The sequence below is a fragment of the Pristiophorus japonicus genome, chromosome 6 (assembly GCF_044704955.1).
Source record: "Pristiophorus japonicus isolate sPriJap1 chromosome 6, sPriJap1.hap1, whole genome shotgun sequence".
Lineage (NCBI taxonomy): Eukaryota > Metazoa > Chordata > Chondrichthyes > Pristiophoridae > Pristiophorus > Pristiophorus japonicus.
Window position 1 is genome coordinate 171,262,090 of NC_091982.1, and position 21,230 is coordinate 171,283,319.

At 42.1% G+C, this 21,230-nt stretch overlaps 1 protein-coding gene across 2 annotated transcripts; it reads right to left on the minus strand.

The window, feature by feature from the left end:
• Nucleotides 1-1,700: 1,700 nt before the first annotated feature.
• adipoqa (adiponectin, C1Q and collagen domain containing, a) lies at nucleotides 1,701-20,484 on the minus strand. 2 transcript variants are annotated; one of them, XM_070882253.1, is made up of 3 exons: nucleotides 20,304-20,484; nucleotides 5,615-5,923; nucleotides 1,701-2,246 (listed from the first exon to the last, which is right to left on the minus strand). In XM_070882253.1, the coding sequence occupies exons 2-3, from the start codon at nucleotides 5,886-5,888 to the stop codon at nucleotides 1,726-1,728; spliced, it is 795 nt and encodes a 264-aa protein (XP_070738354.1). In that variant the 5' UTR covers nucleotides 5,889-5,923; nucleotides 20,304-20,484; the 3' UTR covers nucleotides 1,701-1,725. The 2 variants fall into 2 exon arrangements, with proteins under 2 accessions (XP_070738354.1, XP_070738355.1); XM_070882254.1 differs by lacking the exon at nucleotides 20,304-20,484 and adding an exon at nucleotides 6,490-6,584.
• Nucleotides 20,485-21,230: the final 746 nt, after the last annotated feature.

Consider the following 21,230-nt stretch of genomic DNA (forward strand, 5'->3'; position numbering starts at 1 on the left):
AATTCAAATTTTTAAGATACTCCATTCTAAACCAGTTGCTCCAAAAAAACAGGAGCAACTCAGGCCGAAACTTGGCCCCTTGGTGTCTACTGTACATGGTCCATATCTGTAAAGCACTTTGGGACACCTTGAGGTCATGAAAGGCGCTATATAAATGCAAGTTCTTTTTATTTTTCACAAATCTTTGTAATGGGTGTATATGTGCCGTTTTCCAGTTTGCTCGTAAACTCACTCAATTCATCTGATTGCTCCCACTTAAGTCCCTGGTTTTCCTAGCCCATGTATGTAGTGTAGCTGAGAAGGTGATAAAGGACCTCTGCCAGTGCTGTCCTGAACTTGCCACAAGGAGATGCACACAAGTGGGATAACTCTCCCTCTTGGGTTCTTTCCTGCCTTCTCAGGATACCTCAAATCTTACTTGCAACCTTCCCAATGCATCATTGTTAAAATTGGGAAACTGTATCTAAGCAGCATATTCTGTATGGAACAACCTAAGCAGTAGACTTCTCCAGGACAGGGTCAATACCACTCCAGAGATGATCAGCAGTTTTCTTTGCATCCTACCCGAACCTTTAAAAGAGAGAAAATATGTCTTCTTGCTCATGTTCCATTGCAGAAATGGGTGGGTGAGAACTGACATTTCTTCAAATAGAGTTAGCATGATAGTGATAGACAGCGTTAAGATTCAAACTCATGACCCTCTGTTGGAGAGCAAACCAGTTGAACTATAAAGCATCCCTTGTTACTAACATATCTCTCATGGTACTGCTTGCTTGCACTAAGATCGAGTTCTATAAGGACAACCATAAGGTCTGATTGCTGTAAATAGGCACAGCTACGTCAGCTCGTAGCATATTTCCCATTAGGCACATCCTGCGGGCATTTGTTTCTCTGTAGATTGTCAACTGCTTATAAATCCCTAGTTCCTCCTCCCCAAGGTCAGAAAAAGCAGCAGGAAATCATTAGTTATCTAATTTTTTGAAAATACTTCCTTTTAAATTCAATCCTGATGGCCATGAAGGCCAAGCCCAGTTCTGTGTTAATTCAATGCCCACATATGGATGGCAATCAGGAGGGCTAATCCTGGAACAGTGACTCTTAAACTTTTTTTTATTACAGTTCACTATTTTGTAAAACTTCCAGGTGTTTTGTGAACAAGAATGTCACTGCTAGTGGTCAACTTATTAGGTATTGATATGAACTCCTGAGTTAAATTCATACTGTAAGATAGGAGTGTCATGAATATGTGGTCTCTCTTGTAGCCAGTTAGTAACATTACAACCATGTCTATTAGTGGGTGAAATACAGTTGCTGATTCTGTCTTTACTGTGTGTGCCTATAATGATCCCTAAAATGTGACTGAGTCACTTGCAGTTGATGTTGCTACTTTTGCTGTACTTATGGTGCACTGCTAGGCATTTCAGGTTATAATATCATCATGTATGATTAAAAAGTCAATATTGATGACCATTCTTAGTTAAGTATCTGATTTATTCAGTTATTTGTAGGCAGCCGTATAGAGAGATTATATGAAAACTGCATATATATAAAACATAATTTTGGAGATAGCTGATCCATATCAAACATGCAAATTCTTGAACTATTATTTGCTACTTAGTTAGTGTCCTCAGCTCATAATTGGAAATAAAACATCAGTAGTGACAAATTAAAGTAATGTTAATAGATGTTCCATAATGGCATTAAGAGTGTAGTAATAAAACTTGTTTAATGCAAATCTGGGTACAGAAGGAATCCTGTAAACATGGAATCATTATTGTTGTCAGCATAAATCCCATTAAATGTATTGTCTCCATAAACTTGTAACCACACTTCATCCCCTTCATCCAAATGAATTGCAACAGAACCTCCTGCTTGGTCTACATCATTATTCTGAAATTGATCATAAGTAAAAATGATAACCTTGTTGTTTTTGTACAGGCCGACTTTGACATCCTTAGTATAGACAGTAATGTGATATGAAAAGAAGTACACCCCTGCATACGGACAGCTGAATTTGCCCGTCTCTTCATTATAGTGTTTTTGATCATTGTAGAAGATTTTGGAGAATTTGATAGGGATGTTTGGGACAGGATTTCTTGTGGTCAGTCCCACGCTGAATACTGAGCGGTAATAATAGCCACTGTCTCCCTTTTCTCCTTTGTTTCCTGGAAGTCCAGCAAGCCCTTCATTTCCATCCACACCTGGATTCCCAGGTTCTCCTTCATCGCCCTTTGGTCCTGGTATTCCTAAACAAAAGGAAAAGCAATTTGGTGTAAACTAAGCTTCACAATTTGTGCACGTATGTATCATTGGCTTCATCACATAAGAACATAAGAAATAGGAGCAGGAGTAAGCCATTTGGCCCCTCGAGCTTGCTCCACCATTTAATAAGATCATGGCTGATCTGATCATGGACTCAGCTCCACTTCCCTGTCCGCTCCCCATAACTCTTTATTCCCTTATCATTCAAAAATAAATATATTCAATGACCCAGCCTCCACAGCTCTCTGGGGCAGAGAATTCCACAGATTTACAACACTCTGAGAGAAGAAATTCCTCCTCATTCAGTTTTAAATGGGTGGCCCCTTATTCTGAGACTATGCCCCCTAGTTTTAGTTTCCCCTATGAGTGGAAATATCCTCTCTGCATCCACCCTGTCGAGCACCCCCCCCCCCCCCCCACTTTACGTTAAAGGTGATGTGTTTTCACTGTGAATGTAAAAGTGTTTATGTGGCTCTATTTTATCTCCCCTACCTGAAGGCAGTGCCGGGATATGGTTCCATTGTTGCCAGCAGCCTTCTAATTCCTCACCCAAGTGTGTGAGCAGAGACATTTTTGTCAATCACCCTGCCCATTATAGAACCCACCCGATTCATTCTATTGATTTCACTGGAATTGGAATGAGAATCGATGTATTCCATAAAGGCAGGTGATCCACTCTGCCAGATTGTCGTTGATGCGATGAAGACGATCATTTACCTCAGTGAGTATTGACAGACTCTTCAATCATGGGGGCATAGAGGCCAAGCCTAAGCCTGTGCTAATTTAATGCCTACATACATGCACTTTCTTGCAGGTGCCGCTGGACAGTAATCTGGGGGCTAATCCTGGACTCTAGGCTATTGAGACCAAGTCTGACATCCCTACTGTTGCTCCACCGAACCCAGCATGGACAATGAAGGATCTAAACCTACATCTTCTTGGTCAACATAGCTCAGAACTACATTAGGTGGTGCAATAACCCACTGAGCCAGGAAGGGTGTGTGAGTCTGTTTTAAGTTGCATGGAGTTGGCTGTTGAAAGGGGTCCATTCACAACTGCGCAAACACTACACAATATCTAAACTGCAGACACTTCAGATATAAAATCCTTATATCATGTTATCCAGGCACAATAAAATTCTACCTGAAAAAGTTAAAGTAATGAATCCAGGCCAGACCTTCCATTCAAAAACAAATAATAGGAAAATACATCTAGTCTTGGTGAGCAAAACATTCAGTGGAAGAAAACGGTACAGAAGTGATTCACCCAAATGAAAAATATGGAGTTGAAAAGGAAAATAAGGAAATGAAGACAGAAAACTGGACACAAAAAACAAATCACACATCATTTTCCTGTTCAAACCATTCAATATATTGATGTCCTTCCAAGAGTTGATACAACACAAAGAGGAAACCCTGTCAGTAGGTGTGCTCACTAATCCCTGCATCGACACTGTTCTTCTGAACTTTTTATTATGTAATAGTTAGCAGTTCACCCTAATATCTGCTCTGCTGCATTCCCAAACCTCTTCATCACACCACCAACATGTGTTCCTCTTACGAGGAACCTTTTTAATAATCTCCTCATTGCACATCTCTGTGAGGTGCATGTGGTGGAGACAAGTGTCAGGGATTGGATATTAAAAACTCCTTGGCATTACTTGAAGAAGAGCAGAAAATTACCCACTGTCCCAGCCAATATTCTTCTCTCAACCAAGATCACAAATGATAGATTAACTGGTCATTCATCTCATTGCTGTTTGCGGAACCTTGCTGTGTGCAGCATGGCAATTATGTTGCTACACAAGAGCAGTGACTGCACTTTAAAAATAACTCATTGACTGGAAAGCACTTAACATGTTTTTTTTAGAAACATTCTAAGACACTATGGGGTGGAAATTCAGTTTAGCCCAGTTTGAGGTGGTGACACTACCTGGTTGCTAACTTTAGCGACGGGCGATGTTTACTGCCTCCAACTGGGACATTCAGTTCTAGCATCCTGAGAGGGGATTGGAGCACTAAGGGAAGCATTCCACACTCCTCTTAGGGCACGAACCCTGATTCCTGGGGCGGTAGCGTGGCATCGTAATTGAGGTTTTGGCACTAGGAAACCGGCATCCTAGTGCCTAAAGGGGAGGTCCGATGGACTACCTGAATACTGGAAAAAAATGGACCGGATCTCCTTTGAAGACTGTTGTACACCAATCATGGTGAAATTAGCGCACAATAACTAAATGGAAATTCAAATATCGCAATTTATGGACACCCACCTGCTCAGCCATCTCCTTATCATCCCGGGAGGTTGGGGAACACCTGCTTTCCCTGCTGTTGTGATTAGTGCCAGGCACTAAGGCAGGCGAACCCAATGAAGTTTATGACCACGGCGTTAATGGGGCATTGCATGTGCATCCTTGTCACCAAGTGGGTGGTGCCAAAGTGCACAGCGCTAACTGTTAGCGCCACCGGTGAACCTCTGCTGAAGTTCTCGGGAGGTGTTGCCAGCATGGTGCTCGGTTGGTAGGAGCTTAGCAGCACGTTAGTAGCTCTCTCAGGCATTAAAGGGTGGCGCTAGACAACCGAATTTCGGCCCCTATATAACTGCATGTTCTTTCTTTCACTATTGACGTCCCCCTTATTACCCAGTGGGTGAATAATTTCTAGTGTGAAAAGTAGAGTCATTAGAGCAAAAATAATAGAACAGGGAAACTGGGAGAAAGGGATGCAATCTTTATAGAAAATGGGATGGAAGGTAGCATAATTCAAGTATTTGTGGGAGCAATAGATGTCTGTGGAAAGGCCACTGCCAAAGCCGGAGAGAGGGAGAAGTCCAAGAAGGGAAGAGTCAGAAATGAACTACATAAAGGTGAGGGATAGGTGGAAATTGGAAATATAGCCAATTGAATTCTTTAGATTGGGGAGAAGCCAATAAGTGGCGCCAACATAGTCATCAATATAATAGAGAAGGGGGTCGGGAGTGACTGAATAGGACTGTAACCTGAAAATTTAATTTATGGAGGATATATTCCATCACTAAAGGTACATCAGCAGGAAACATGAAACTAATAGATCAGGGTTTTCCACTTTCTTCATCCTGGGACTTTCTGTCCATTAAAGTGAATGGGTGGAAGATTGCAGGCTGGCAAGTGCAGAAATGGAAAGCTCTGACCACAATCTCAATGCAATTAATTCAAGGGACAAAATACATAGATTTAATGATTACATGCAAAAAATCCACAGTGCAAAATAGGAAACAGAAAAAATAATTTGCCAGTGTCTTCAAATAATTTCCACAATTTTGATTTCCATTTATGCCAACAGGTTTTTAACATCCATTTTGTAGCAATGCCCATTACCTGCTTCTCCATTTTCTCCTTTTGCACCATCACGGCCATCTCTGCCGGTTTGTCCAGGGATGCCATTATGGCCGGGACTGCCTGGTATTCCTGCCATCCAGTTCTGGCAACCTACAATAACATTGGGGGATTCTTGGGGAAGGGTTTCTGGCGCTTCAGGTGGACTGACTTCCTCGGTGGGTTCAGCTTCAGTGATATCTGTTTCATCAGTTGATTCATCAGAATAGCTCAGCCCAACCAATACCACCAGCCAGATGAGTTGTTTAAATATCATCTTCACTGTGATAACCAAGTTTTGTTCCAAGTGACCTATAAGATATATATATATAAACATTTATTGTAAGATATTGAAATTCTCAGTAATAGAACACATTCTACTTTCTTGGAAACCTTCCTTCAAGACAATCAATTCTGATTTACAAAGAACATTTTCATCACAGTGGTTCTAAAAAAACATTTCTATCATCACATGATGTGATGTCAAATTGCAGAGGAAAACTCAGCAACAAGGTACAAATCAAGCTCAATAACAACAGAAGATATACATCAATGTGGAAAAGCTCATTGCCTGCTGCTGACGAGACTGGACACAACTAATATATCAACATTTAATGGGGTTGATTTTCTTGTTGCTGGTTAGGCACAAGTTAGGTAGATCATGTTAGGTAGAACATTGGGCCTGACTTAACCTGGATTCATCTGTATTTCTGAGTTCAGGTCATGACTGTATGTTGATGTTCCCCGGGCACAGGCCTGCCCCTTGGGGGTGCAAATCCAACCTGAGCTGCCTAGGCCCTAAGCTCTAGAATTTCCTCCCTAGACTTCTTAATTTCTCTACCTCTCTCTTCTCCTTTAAGTCACTTCTTAACACCTACCTCTTTGGCAAAGATTTTGATCATCTGTTCACATATCTCCTTATGTGGTTCGGTGTCAAATTTTGTCTGATAATGCCCCTGTGAAGGGCCTTGAGACATTCTTTCTGTATTAAAGGTGCTATATAAATGGAATCCCTACTAAAGGAGAAAATAGAAAAACATCTAGAAAACAAAAATACAATAATGAAGTCAACGTGAATTTCAAAAGGAAAATTTTGCGTGACCAGCCTCACTGAATTATTTGAAGAGGTAACAGAGAGAGTAGACAAGGGTAATGTAGTAGATGTAATATATTTAGCTTTCTAAAAGGCCTTTGGTAATGTGCCACATAATCGACTAATGAATAAGGTCAGAGCTAGGGGACATGTAGCAGAATGGATGGCTAGCTGGCTGAAAGACAGAAAGCAGAGAGTAGGGGTAAATGGTAGCTATTCACAGTGGCAGAAGATGGGAAGTAGGGTGTCACAAGGATCAGTACTGGAACCACTGTTGTTCACATTTTATATTAACAATTTAGATTTTGGAATCCAAAACACAATTTCTAAATTTGTGGATGATCCCAAATTGGGAGGGATAGTCAACACTAAAGAGGACTGCAACAACTTACAAGAAGGCATTAATAAATGTGAAGAATTGCCATATAATTGTCAAATGAATTTCAACATAGTCAAGTGTGAGGTATTATATTTTGGTAAGAAAAATAAGGAGCTCACATAATACTTGGAAAATAAGAATCTAAATGGGGCAGAAGAGCAAAGGGATCTCGGAGTACAAATCACCAAAAGTAGCGATGCAGTTTAATAAGGCCATAACAAAAGCAAACCAAGAATTAGGGTTCATTTCTAGAGGAATAGAATTGAAAAGTAGAGAAGTTATGCTAAAACTGTATCGAATCTTGGTTAGACCACACTTGGAGTACTGTGTACAGTCCTGGTCACCATATTATAAAAAGGATTTAGAGGCACTGGAGAGGGTGCAAAAAAGATTTACAAGGATAATACAAGAACTGCGGCATTATACCTATCAGGAAAGGTTGAACAGACTGGGGGGTAGAAATTCACCCCCGCTGGAAAACTGGTGTTGTTACCATCGCGTCAGATGAGTTGGACTCTTGATCGATTTTAAGCACTTTGACAATTTTTTTGGAGCGGACCGGAAGTTGGTCATAATGGGGGCGGAAGTGCGTCGGTAAGTACTCTAGAGGGGCAGAAGTGGGGGCGGGACAGAATCTCTGCTGCTGTCAGTCAGTGTGCATTTGTGTCACCAGGTCTCTCCCCTGATTTAAAGCATTAAACCTTTTAAATTCATTTAATGTAAAACACTTTGAGACATCCTAAGGATGTGAAAATCACTATGTAAATGCACATTCTTCTTTCTTTTTCTTCATTGAAAGTGCATTAAATATCTATGAAAGGATCCAACAGGTTAGATTTACCTTTTAAGTAAACTGGATCAATGCAAGGCTAATTGCAGTCTGGTACAGATTGTCTTATTGTTTGTGTTTATGTTTTCAGCCCAATGTAAAGTGTAGCTGAACTAGACATCCCCATTATCTGAAAGATGGAGATTGGAAGCACGTAGAGCTGCTGATGTGAATGAGAGTGGAAAAATGGAAATACAGAAATGTTAAATTTGGATTTTTACATTTATGCTGAAAAATGTAGATGAGTCTTGCTTTTCATGAAGAAGGTGGAAATCTAATTGCAAAGATAAATGTTCAGAGATGTAAATAGTTTCAGCAGTCCATTCTTTCATACATGTCAACTGTCACTAAAATGATTTCCTTGTTCATTCAGGAATTCAAATTACAATGCCCTGAGTTCATTGTCGGTATGATGGCATACTCGCCTTATAATGTTGAGCTAGGTTTATGCTACAGCCCATAAAAAAGCATCCTATTTGAGTTTCATGATTTTAAGGAAACTTTCAGTAAAAAAGTATCTCAAGACTTTTCAGTGTTTGATCGAATTCTATTAATGTTTGGTTTGTGTAAAGGGATATAGACAGGTTAAGTGAGTGGGCAATATGGAGTATCATGTGAGGAAATGTGAGGTTATTCATTTTGATAGGAAGAATAGAAAAAACAAAATATTTTTTAAATAGTGAGAAACTATTAAATGTTGGTGTTCAGAGAGATTTAGGTGTCCTCGTACAGGAAACACAGAAAGCTAACATGCAGGTACAACAAGCAATTGGGAAGGCAAATGGCATGTTGGTCTTTATTGCAAGGGGGTTGGAGTACAAAAATAAGGAAGTCTGACTGCAATTGTACAGGGCTTTGGTGAGACCACACCTGGAGTACTGTGCACAGTTTTGGTCTTATCTGAGAAAGGACATACATGCCTTAGAGGTCATGCAACAAAGGTTCACTAGATTGATCCCTGGGATGAGAGGGTTATCTTATGAGGATAGATTGAGTTGATTGGGCCTATACTCTCTGGAGTTTAGAAGAATGAGAGGTGATCTCATTGATACATATAAGATTCTGAGGGGATTGACAGGGTCGATGCTGAGAGGCTGTTTCTTCTGGCTGGAGAGTCTAGAACTAGGGTCATGGTCTCCAGATAAGGGGTAGGCTATTTAACTCTGAGATGAGGAGGAATTCTTCACTCAGAGGGTTGTGAATCTTTGGAATTCTCTGCCCCAAAAGGATGTGGATGCTGAATTGTTGAGTATATTCAAGGCTGAAATAGAGAGAGTTTTGGATTCTAGGGCAATCAAGGAGATCGGGCGGGAAACTGGAATTGAGGTTGAAGATCAGCCATAATCTTATTGAATGGCAGAGCAGGCTCGAAGGGCCATATGGCCTACACCTGCTCCTAATTCTTATGTTCTTATGTTCTTATACTATTGTAATGATTTATTAATAAAATAGCATTTTGAGCTGCTAAATTATTTAAAATGTTTTGTTGTTTTTAACAGCAATTTAAAAGCTGATGCCTGACATCAAATCATTTATCAAAATGAATGCGAACCGAAGAAAAATGCTTAAGCAATCTTTTGAAAAGTGCAGTCGAAATAGTAAAAATAAAACAAGGCCAGCTGCTTAGATGGACTTTGTCAAAGCTTAACGCTGTCCCATCGGAGATTTCTGTTTGCTGATTGGCTAAGAGTGAGGAAGTGAAAGGAGCACCGACCGCCCCTTGTATCCCAGATTCACAGCCGTACAGCGGTGCTCCCCTGGGATCCATGGGCCATTGTGCTGCACACAATTCTGCAGCATCCGAAAGAAACTTCACAAAAGGAGGTTCGCACGAGCTAAGTGTGGATTTTGTTTGGTGTAGCTAAGGAGTACGCCACCAACATCCACTGACTGCAAATTCAGGGCCATTGAGCATTGTTGATTGGTCCTTGTAATGTATTGTCACATGGTTTGGTATGAGCATGCTCAGTTCGCTCTGGCCTAATAAAGTAAGCTCACGGACTAGCAACTTATTGTGTCTCTGTCCGTCATGTGTTCTATCCATGTATATTACATTTTGGCAATGAAGATGGGATTCCAAAGCCATTTTTAGGGGTCATGGATGGACGCAGTGTTAAACCTTCGAGTGGACAAATTTAAGGTGAATGTGTGACACCTAAACTGAATTTTTGTGATGTTTTATCGTTAATGCCCATGCAGAATCATCTGTGCTTCGCCGTCGCGTTTAAGTATACACAGAAACAGTGGCGTTGATTCACACAAGTAGTCAGGTAGCGTGCTGAGTCACTGTTCGAAGGGATTGGGACAATCGTGGCCATGCCTACGGGATTCATTGGAAGCCTTGACAGGTATGACCGAGCTCATGAACCATTCAGTTCTTACATTGAGCGGGTGGAGATGTTTTTTTTGTAGCCAATAACTTTATTGAGACCGATGGTGCAGATGAGAATGTTTAAGCTCAAAATAAAGTAATTCGTGAACGGAAGTAAGCAATTTTTCTAACGGAGATCGGATCAGGTGTCTACGGAACATTGACAAACCTACTCATGCCAGGAAAAGCGAAGGATGCATTGTTTGATACATTGGCGAAAAATTCAAGGACCATTTTGACCCAAAGCTGTTAGAAATAGCAGAGAGCTATATGCTTGGTACCAGAAACCAAAAACAAAGTGAAACCATCAGTGAGTACATTGTAGCTCTTAAGAACCTGTCTTTGCATTGTAACCTCGGCACATTTTTGGATCGTGTGTTGGAGATAAGTCTGTGTGTGGACTGGTGGATAGAAACATAGAAACATAGAAAATAGTTGCAGGAGTAGGCCATTCGCCCTTCAAGCCTGCACCACCATTCAATAAAATCACGGCTGATCATTCCCTCAGTAACCCTTTCCTGCTTTCTCTCCATACCCCTTGATCCCCTTAGCTGTAAGGGCCATATCTAACTCCCTCTTGAATATATACCCAATGAACTGGCATCAACAACTCTCTGCGGCAGGGAATTCCACAGGTTAACAACTCTCTGAGTGAAGAAGTTTCTCCTCATCTCAGTCCTAAATGGCTTACCCCTTATCCTAACACTGTGTCCCCTGGTTCTGAACATCCCCAACATCGGGAACATTCTTCCCGCATCTAACCTGTCCCATCCCATCAGAATCTTGTATGTTTCTATGAGATCTCCTTTCATCCTTCTAAACTCCAGTGAATACAAGCCCAGTCGATCCAGTCTCTCCTCATATGTCAGTCCTGCCATCCCGGGAATCAGTCTGGTGAACTTTCGCTGCACTCCCTCAATAGCAAGAATGTCCTTCCTCAGATTAGGAGACCAAAACTGAACACGATATTCCAGGTGAGGCCTCACCAAGGCCCTGTCCAACTGCAGTAGGACCTCTCTGCTCCTATACTCAAATCCCCTAGCTATGAAGGCCAACATACCATTTGCCTTCTTTACCACCTACTGTACCTGTATGCCAACTTTCAATGACTGATGAACCATGACACCCAGGTCTTGTTGCACCTCCCCTTTTCCTAATCTGCCACCATTCAGATAGTATTCTGTCTTTGCGTTTTTGCCCCCAAAGTGGATAACCTCACATTTATCCACATTATACTGCATCTGCCATGCATTTGCCCAATCACCGAACCTGTCCAAGTCACCCTGCAGCCTCTTAGCGTCTCCCTCACAGCTCACACCGCCACCCAGTTTAGTGTCATCTACAAACTTGGAGATATTACACTCAATTCCTTCATCTAAATCATTGATGTATATTGTAAAGAGCTGGGGTCCCAGCACTGAGCCCTGCGGCACTCCACTCGTCACTGCCTGCCATTCTGAAAAGGACCCATTTATCCCAACTCTCTGCTTCCTGTCTGCCAACCAGTTCTCTATCCACATCAGTATATTACCCCCAATACCATGTGCTTTTATTTTGCACACCAATCTCTTGTGTGGGACCTTGTCAAAAGCCTTTTGAAAGTCCAAATACACCACATCCACTGGTTCTCCCTTGTCCACTCTACTAGTTACATCCTCAAAAAATTCCAGAAGATTTGTCAAGCATGATTTCCCCTTCATAAATCCATGCTGACTTGGACTGATCCTGTCACTGCTTTCCAAAGGCGCTGCAATTTCATCCTTAATAATTGATTCCAACATTTTCACCACCACTGATGTCAAACTAACCGGTCCATAATTACCCTCTTTCTCTCGCACTCCTTTTTTAAAAAGTGGTGTTACATTAGCTACCCTCCAGTCCATAGGAACTGACCCAGAGTTGGAAAATGATCACCAATGCATCCACTATTTCTCGGGCCACTTCCATAAGTACTCTGGGATGCAGACTATCAGGCCCCAGGGATTTATCGGCCTTCAATCCCATCAATTACCCTAATACAATTTCCCGTCTAATAAGGATATTCTTCAGTTCCTCCTTTTCACTAGACCCTCGGTCCCCTAGTACTTCCGGAAGGTTATTTGTGTCTTCCTTCTTGAAGACAGAACCAAAGTATTTGTTCAATTGGTCTGCCATTTCTTTGTTCCCCATTATAAATTCACCTGAATCTGACTGCAAGGGACCTACGTTTGTCTTCACTAATCTTTTTCTCTTCACATATCTATAGAAGCTTTTGCAGTCAATTTTTATGTTCCCTGCAAGCTTCTTCTCGTACTCTATTTTCCCCCTCTTAATTAAACCCTTTGTCCTCCTCTGCTGAATTCTAAATTTCTCCCAGTCCTCAGGTTTACTGCTTTTTCTGGCCAATTTATATGCCTCTTCCTTGGATTTAACACTATCCTTAATTTCCCTTGTTAGCCATGGTAGAGCCACCTTCCCCATATTATTTTTACTCCAGACAGGGATGTACAATTGCTGAAGTTCATCCATGTGATCTTTAAATGTTTTCCATTGCCTATCCACCATCAACCCTTTAAGTATCATTTGCCAGTCTATTCTGGCCAATTCAAGCCTCAAACCATCGAAGTTACCTTTCCTTAAGTTCAGGACCCTAGTTTCTGAATTAACTGTGTCACTCTCCATCCTAATAAAGAATTCTACCATATTATGGTCACTCTTCCCCAAGGGGTCTCGCACAACAAGATTTCTAATTCGTTCTTTCTCATTACACATCACCCAGTCTAGGATGGCCAGCTCCCTGGTTGGTTCCTCGACATATTGGTCTACAAAACCATCCCTAATACACTCCAGTAAATCTTCCTCCAACGCATTGCTACCAGTTTGGTTAGCCCAATCAATATGTAGTTTAAAGTCATCCATGACAACTGCTGTACCTTTATTGCATGCATCCCTAATTTCTTGTTTGATGCTGTCCCCAACCTTACTATTACTGTTAGGTGTTTTGTACACAACTCCCACTAGTGTTTTCTGCCCCTTGGTATTCCGTAGCTCCACCCATACCGATTCCACATCATCCAAGTTAATGTCCTTTCTTATTATTGCATTAATTTCCTCTTTAACCAGCAATGCCACCCCGCCTCCCTTTCCTTTCTGTTTATCCTTCCTAAATGTTGAATACCCCTGGATGTTGAGTTCCTAGCCTTGGTCACTCTGGAGCCACGTCTCCTTGATGCCAATTACATCATACCCGTCAACTGCTATCTGTGCAGTTAATTCATCCACCTTATTCCAAATACTCCTCGCATTGAGGCACAGAGCCTCAGTCTTGTCTTCCTAACACACTTTGCCCCTTTAGAATTGTGCTGTAATGTGGCTCTTTTTGCTTTTTTGCCTTAGGTTTCTCTGCCCTCCACTTTTACTTTTCTTCTTTCTATCTTTTGCTTCTGGCCCCATTCTACTTCCCTCTGTCTCCGCGCATAGGTTCCCATCCCCCTGCCATCTTAGTTTAACTCCTCCCCAACAGCAAACTCTCCCCCTAGGACATTGGTTCTGGTCCTGCCCAGGTGCAGACCGTCCGGTTTGTACTGGTCCCCTCTTCCCCAGAACCGGTTCCAATGTCCCAGGAATTTGAATCCCTCCCTTCTGCACCACTCCTCAAGCCACGTATTCATCTGAGCTATCCTGCGATTCCTACTCTGACTAGCACATGGCACTGGTAGCAATCCTGAGATTACTACTTTTGAGGTCCTACTTTTTAATTTAGCTCCTAGCTCTCTAAATTTGTCTTGTAGGACACCGCATCCCATTTTTTACTTATATCGTTGGTACCTATATGCACCACGACAACTGGCTGTTCAGCCTCCCTTTTCAGAATGCCCTGCACCCGCTCCAAGACATCCTTGACCCTTGCACCAGGGAGGCAACATATCATCCTGGAGTCTTGGTTGCAGCCACAGAAATGTCTATCTATTCCCCTTATAATTGAATCCCCTATTACTATAGCTCTCCCACTCTTTTTCCTGCCCTCCTGTGCAGCAGAGCCACCCACGGTGCCATGAACTTGGCTGCTGCTGCCCTCCCCTGGTGTGTCATCCCCCCCCCACCCCCCAACAGTACCCAAAGCAGTGTATCTGTTTTGCAGGGTGATGAACGCAGGGGACCACTGCACTACCTTCCTTGCACTGCTCTTCCTGTTGGTCACCCATTCCCTATCTGGCTGTGTACCCTTTACCTGTGGTAAGACCAACTCACTAAACATGCTATTCACGTCGTTCTCAGCATCATGGATGCTCCAGAGTTCATCCACCCGCAGCTTCAGTGCCGCAATGCGGTCCGTCAGGAGCTGTAGCCGGTCACGGTCCAAGTTACTGAACACTCCAAACCTAACTGTTGAGATAGCATGCAAAATTGCCCTATCGATGGGGATGGCATCTAAGAATGCAAGGGAGCTCCATCCAACTAGAGTGACTAGTGCAGCTGATGGCTACTTTCACAAAGGCACTGCTAAACTTAAAGCTGTGAGACCGAATCAAAAGCTTGTCAGTGACAACAGTTCAGTGAATTATCGCCGCAATGGAAATCACTTACCACAGTCCTGCCAATACAGAAATGCGGTGTTTTCACTGCCAGAAGCAAGACCATATTTCAACAGCTTTCAGAGCTGTATCTAAAACAGGAAGTAAGAAACATTCTGGTGGCAATGCAAAGCAGCGATAACAAAAGGGAGGAGCTCACAATATTGAAGTGAACACATGTGATTTGAAGAACTAGACATTTATCTTATCTATGCCACTAGCAGAAATGCTAGCAGTCGTGAGAAAGACGCCATACAAAACTTTTGATCAACGAGCAAAATATTTATCTATGTACCGACATGGCGGCGGACTGCTCTATTATGAGTAAGGATAAATATGAGAGTAAGTTTGATCAAGTACCACTTACGAAGGGTACTGTAGAGTTAAAAACCTACTCTGGAGAAATCCTAGAGACATGTGAACACAATGGCCAGTCAGTAAAGCTGCCTATTATTGTAGTGAGCTACAACAACAGGCCACATCTCATGGGCAAAGATTGGTTGTGAAAGTTAAAAACAGACTGCAAAAATGTCTTCGGTGTAGATGCTTCAAAGAAGTGACTCTACACAATGCTGAGCAAGTACGAAAGTAGGTTCACAGACAGTGATGAGTTTATCACTGGGTATGACACACATATCTGCATCAAGTCCAAGCCTGTCTATTGTAAGGCAAGGCTGGTCCCTTATGCATTGAAAAGTCAGGTGGAGGAAAAGTTAGTGAAGCTTAGAGAGAACGGAATACTAGTAAAAACTGACAAAAGTGAATGGGCTACCCCGATTGTGGTCGTTCCCAAAGCAGACAGAACTGTATGCTTGTGTGGTGACTACAAAGTTACAATCAACCAAGCAGTTGACGATGAGCAGTACCCATTACCTACATCACAAAATTTGTATGCAGCACTCTCTGGGTCAAAGGTTTTCTCCAAACTTGACCTGTCGCATGCTTACGCTCAGCTGAATGTTGACAAAGAGAGTCAACAGTATCTCACCATCAACGCACATAAGGGACTCATACACCCAGCTGCCATATGGTGTGAAGTCCTTCCCAAAATCTTCCAGGCTATGATAGATAAGATTTTACGAGTTCCAAATTGCTTATGCAATCCAGGCGATGTGCTGATCGCAACAAGCAGCAAGGAAGAAAATCTATTTAGAAGTGTTAGACATAGTGCTTCAAAGGTTGAATACCCACTGTTACGCTCATAATAAAAAGTGATACAACTGAGTACTGTATGCAATGAGTAAGTGTGACCTTAGTTCTTTTAATTAAACTCCAGAGTGTTGGTACAGCAGGGGAGGCCTGCTTATATACAGTGCTCCCAAGGGATGCTGGGATCCCTTGGAAACTCCAACAGGTAGGCCTTCTGGTGGTGGTATGATATAGGTTGCCAAGGGTTACATACATAACACCCTCAATGTCAAATTGAAAAGTAGCAAATGTGCTTATGTGCAGCCTAAGGCTGTGTACCTTGGTCTGAAAGTTGACGCAAATGGTTTGCAACCAGTGAAGGAAAAGTTTGATGCTGTCATCAATGCTCCAAAGCGACAGAATGTGTCTGAGTTAAGATCTTTCCTTGGAATGGTCCAGAACTATGCATGTTTCTTACCTGAGTTAGTGATCATGTTAGCTCCATTGCACGAGCTCCTCAAGAAGGATGTCCAGTGGAAGTGGATGAAAGCAAGCAGGAAGCTTACGACGCTTGTCGGAGAAGTCTCTCTAGTGATGCTTTACTTGTGCACTATGACACAGAGCGTGAGCTTAAGTTAGCGTGTGATGCTTCCAGCTATGGTGTGGGAGCTGTCATAAGCCACACAATGGATGCCGGCCAAGAGAAACCCTCACAAAGAGTGAAATAAACCACATACGAATTGAAAGGGAAGCACTTACCATAGTATTTGGAATCAAGAAATTCCAACAGTTCCTGATCAGCAGAAAGTTTATCCTGATAACCGATCACAAACCGCTCCTAGCATTATTGGGGCCCAAATCTACCACCTATGATTGAATATTGCACTTCAAAGCAAAACGCAATCACAGATACCTTGTCCAGGTTGCCACATGAGGATTCGTGTGTTGGGAGTGAAGGTGCAATTTTCACGCTAGGTGCAGTTGACAAAGACTTTCCTGTGAATGCAACTGCTATTACAGATGAGACCCAAAATGACTCAGTACTGAACAGAGTGTATGGAAACACCTTGAACGGATGGACTGATCAGTGTATGGATACAGAATTGAAACCATTTCTTAACCGTCGTGTGGAAAGTTGTATCAAGTGGGGAAACAGAGTGATGGTACCTAATTCTTTGAGAGATAGAATTCTGGCTGAACTTCATACTGAACATACAGGGATCGTCAGTATGAAATCAATTGCAAGAAGCTTTGTTTATTGGCCTGGATTGGTCAGTGACCTTGAACTACTTGATCATGAACACATACATGAATTTGACTCAGTTCATACTTCAGTAACTGAAGTATCAGGTTCAAGCAAGTCTGAGATAGAAACAGAATCATCTTTGAGTTTGAAACCAAAATATTCCCCTCTCAAATACAACAAAACTATAGTCCCACCTTTCCCAGCATTACATGTACCACATAGCAAAAACTCCTGCTATTTTTCTTTTAAATGAACTACAAACCCAGTTTAATAACAGGTTTGCGGAGCCTTCCTGATCTCCTTACAGAGAGAGTTTTGGTGTTGAATCAATTTTCGGGCTGTCAACCAGGCTTCCTTCACGACGGAGAATCTGTTTAAAACAATCCGTACGGTCATGAAGTTAAAACTCCATGGCATTCGGGTAAACCTGTCCTTCTGGGTTTCCCGACCATAACTCCTGCTCTGATTGTTATTAAGTAAGCAAATGGTGCAGTCATTTTGCACACAGCAAGATCCCACAAACAACAAAAATTGAACAACCAGTTAATTGTGTCTTATTTGTTGGGGTAGGAATGTTGCTTAGGGTGAACTTGCTGCTCTTTTTTGAATGGTATCATGGGATTTTTTAACATCTATCTGAATCACTGGAACAGACAGACCTCAGCTTAATGTTATATCTAAAGGTTGGCATCTGAGACAATGCAGCACTGCATCAGTATTCATTATTTTCTCAGTCTCAGCATTGATTATAAAATCCTGGTCAAGAACCTACAACCTACTGATTTTATTTTTATTCATCCACGGGATGTGGGCGTTGCTGGAAAGACCAGCATTATTTGCCCATCCCTAATTGCCCTTGAAAAGATAGTGGTGAGCCGCCTTCTTGAACTGCTGCAGTCTGTGTGGTGATGGTACTCACAGAGTGCTGTTGGGGTGTTCCAGGATTTTGACCTAGCAATGATGAAGGAACGATGATATGCTTCCAAATCAGGATGGTGTGTGACTTGAAGGGGAATGTGGAGGTGGTGGTGTTCCCATGTACTTGCTGCCCTCGTCCTTCTAGGTGGTAGAGGTCACGGGTTTGGGAGGTGCTGCCGAAGAAGCCTTGGCGAGTTGCTGCAGTGCATCTTGTAGATGGTACACACTGCAGTCACAGTACGCCGGTGGTGGAGGGAGTAAATGTTTAATGTGGTGGATGGGGTGCTAATCAAACGGGTTGCTTTGTCCTAGATGATGTCGAGCTTCTTGAGTGTTGTTGGAGCTGCACTCATCCTGGCAAGTGGAGAGTATTCCATCACACTCCTGACATGTGCCTTGTAGGCTTTGGGGAGTCAGGAGGTGAGACACTCGCTGCAGAATACCCAGCCTCTGACCCGCTCTTGTTGCCACAGTATTTATGTGGCTAGTCCAGTTAAGTTTTTGGACAGTGGTGACCCCCAGGATGTTGATGGTAGGCGATTCAGCGATGGTAATGCAATTGAATGTTAAGGGTCGGTGGTTAGACTCTCGCTTGTTGGAGATGGTCATTACCTGGTACTTGTGTGGCACAAATGTTACTTGCCACTTGTCAGCCCAAGCCTGTATGTTGCCCAGGTCTCAGGAGGCAAACCTACAATCTTTAAACCCATAGTGTATGGATTATTCATTATGTCCATGTCAATATGTAATCCTATGTAATGGCAAGTTGCAGCTAGGAAGAATGCAAAATTGCTGGCAGCAAAATGGAACACTGCAGGAAATGTGGATAAATATATCTAGAGAGTCCCTTGGAAAGCCAGCTTAAAAGCAAGTTGTATGTCAGGCCCTATAGCTTGCAGTGGCATCTAATCTTAGTACCAACAGTAATTGAATTAATGACATTGGATCTATAGCAGAAGGTCACCTCTTTATAAAAACTACCAGAAACCCACCTGAAAATAGGCCCCTGGAAATGAGTTTCACCATGTAACATTGTTTAGAAAAACAACAACCAGAAGGTAAGCCCTGATTTTAACCCATGTGTGTGGGGCGTGTGCTGATGTCCCTCTCTCCCCCTTGACGTCACCAGTGTGAGGCCCGGGGAGTTTGAACACCCAGGCTCCAATCGCATGCTCTTGATCAGTATCCTGGCCAAAAGTGGCGAGGGACGGCAGCTGAGCACAATGTTGTGCGGCAAGGGACCATGGCCTGTGATCAAAGGGACGATCCCTGGCACTCAGGTAAGTCGCATAAGGAAAGTCAAAAAAAGTAAATATAATCATTTACTTCGTTGGGCCCCGTCTTCCCTTCCCGCAAGGTTGACCTGGTGGGAAAATCACAGCCGCTTCCCCACTCAGGCCCATGGTTAGATTAAAACAGTCGGGCCCCGTTGATTTAATTTAAGCCTGATCTGTATATTTAAAGAACTACCCTGCTAGTTTGCGACGGGTGTCCTTCTCGCCTGCTCAGAAGAGCAGGTCAAAATCATAACCTGCAGGAAGAAGCCTGGACATTGTCGAGTGGGTCATACCTGGCAAACAATCTGGTGGACCTCATGAATTTTCACATTACAGTTTTGATACCAATTAAACCATTCAAGTCTTATCGCAAGTACATTTTGCAGACATCTGCATTCTTTGTGTAATCAAACACTTGCTAATAATAGAGCAATGTTACACTGAAGTGGAATGCTTTAGTCCAGAGCATATATTAGCAATGCCTACCTCCAATTAGTGCAAACATAGCTGTTTTTAATGTTACATTTCTCTAAGTTAAGCACTGTAGACTACAGACTTCAATAGTTGCAGCACAGTGCCACAGTTTATCAACTATGCTTTTTAATTGATATAATCATCTGACAAGGATCGAAATAGAGGAAAGTAACACTGAATTGGCAGCGCAAAATTAGTATGCTTGAAATTTATAACTTTACAAATAGTTCAACCAATACCGTGTATACAAAACTACAAGTTAACTAACATTGTATATATTTTTGAATGCAGTAGATTATAATCATTTCTATGTCCATCATACCGAAACAAGTATTACAGTGTTTGAATCAATTTGTTCAAATGGAAACTCAAATGTTTCTCCGTGGAAGAGACATTTGAAAATAGAAAAAAAGCTGAATGTTACCAGTCAGTTCACGTTGTCCTTCCCTTCACCAGGAGGTGACTCTCTGCAAAGTAGCCAAGATCTGTCTGTCCTGTTGCTGCTGCACATGGAATTGTCTGTCACTCTGAGCTGAGATCCTATTTGACAGTTGATATTTTGATCATCGTTCACACTTTTTATGCACAAGGGCCCGTTAAATGCCGGTACGTCCCCCTTCCCCATCCCGAGAAAGCTACAAATAAATAGGAAATCCGCAAAGCTTATAATACGTTACTTAAAATATTTTGCAAAAAGGATAAAATGAGATCCATTAGAGTAATATTTTCTATGTCTCTTGTACAAGGTCTTTTGATTATAAAATGCATGGCAGTAAAATAAAGGATAACAATATTGTGATTGTGCTTTAAGTTTCACATTTGGTGAAGATTAAGCTTTTGTGGTGCAACTGTAGCACTGGTAAATCCCAGCTTTTACCATTATTGTATGTTTCAGTGTCTGACACATTACAACACTATATTCAGCTGTGAGATCTTAAAATGATATTTATATCTGCTTGGAAAGGTCAAGTCAATTCAGAGATGGGGGGTTGGTTGCACAGCTCAGATCTAAAAATAGCATATTCTGGAGAATGATAGCACGGGCTAAAGATTGATTTCACTTATTTTGAATTTGAAAAAATAATTACATTTTTATACTGCATTTAAATTTGTTTCTCCTTTCGTTGTAGGTTTGTTCATATCGTGTATCAGTGATCGGAATACAGGTGCAGCGCCTCGAATCCGGAACCTTCGGGACCGAGGCCGTTCCAGATTTGCGTTTTGCCGGATTTTGGAACGTCTTTCTGACGTCACGAATCCGGAAACACCCGAGCCCAGGTTCGGGTATTTACGGATTTCGGAACGTCAGAAATTGGGGGAGGGAGGTGCTCATTGATGAGTTGTTCGAGTG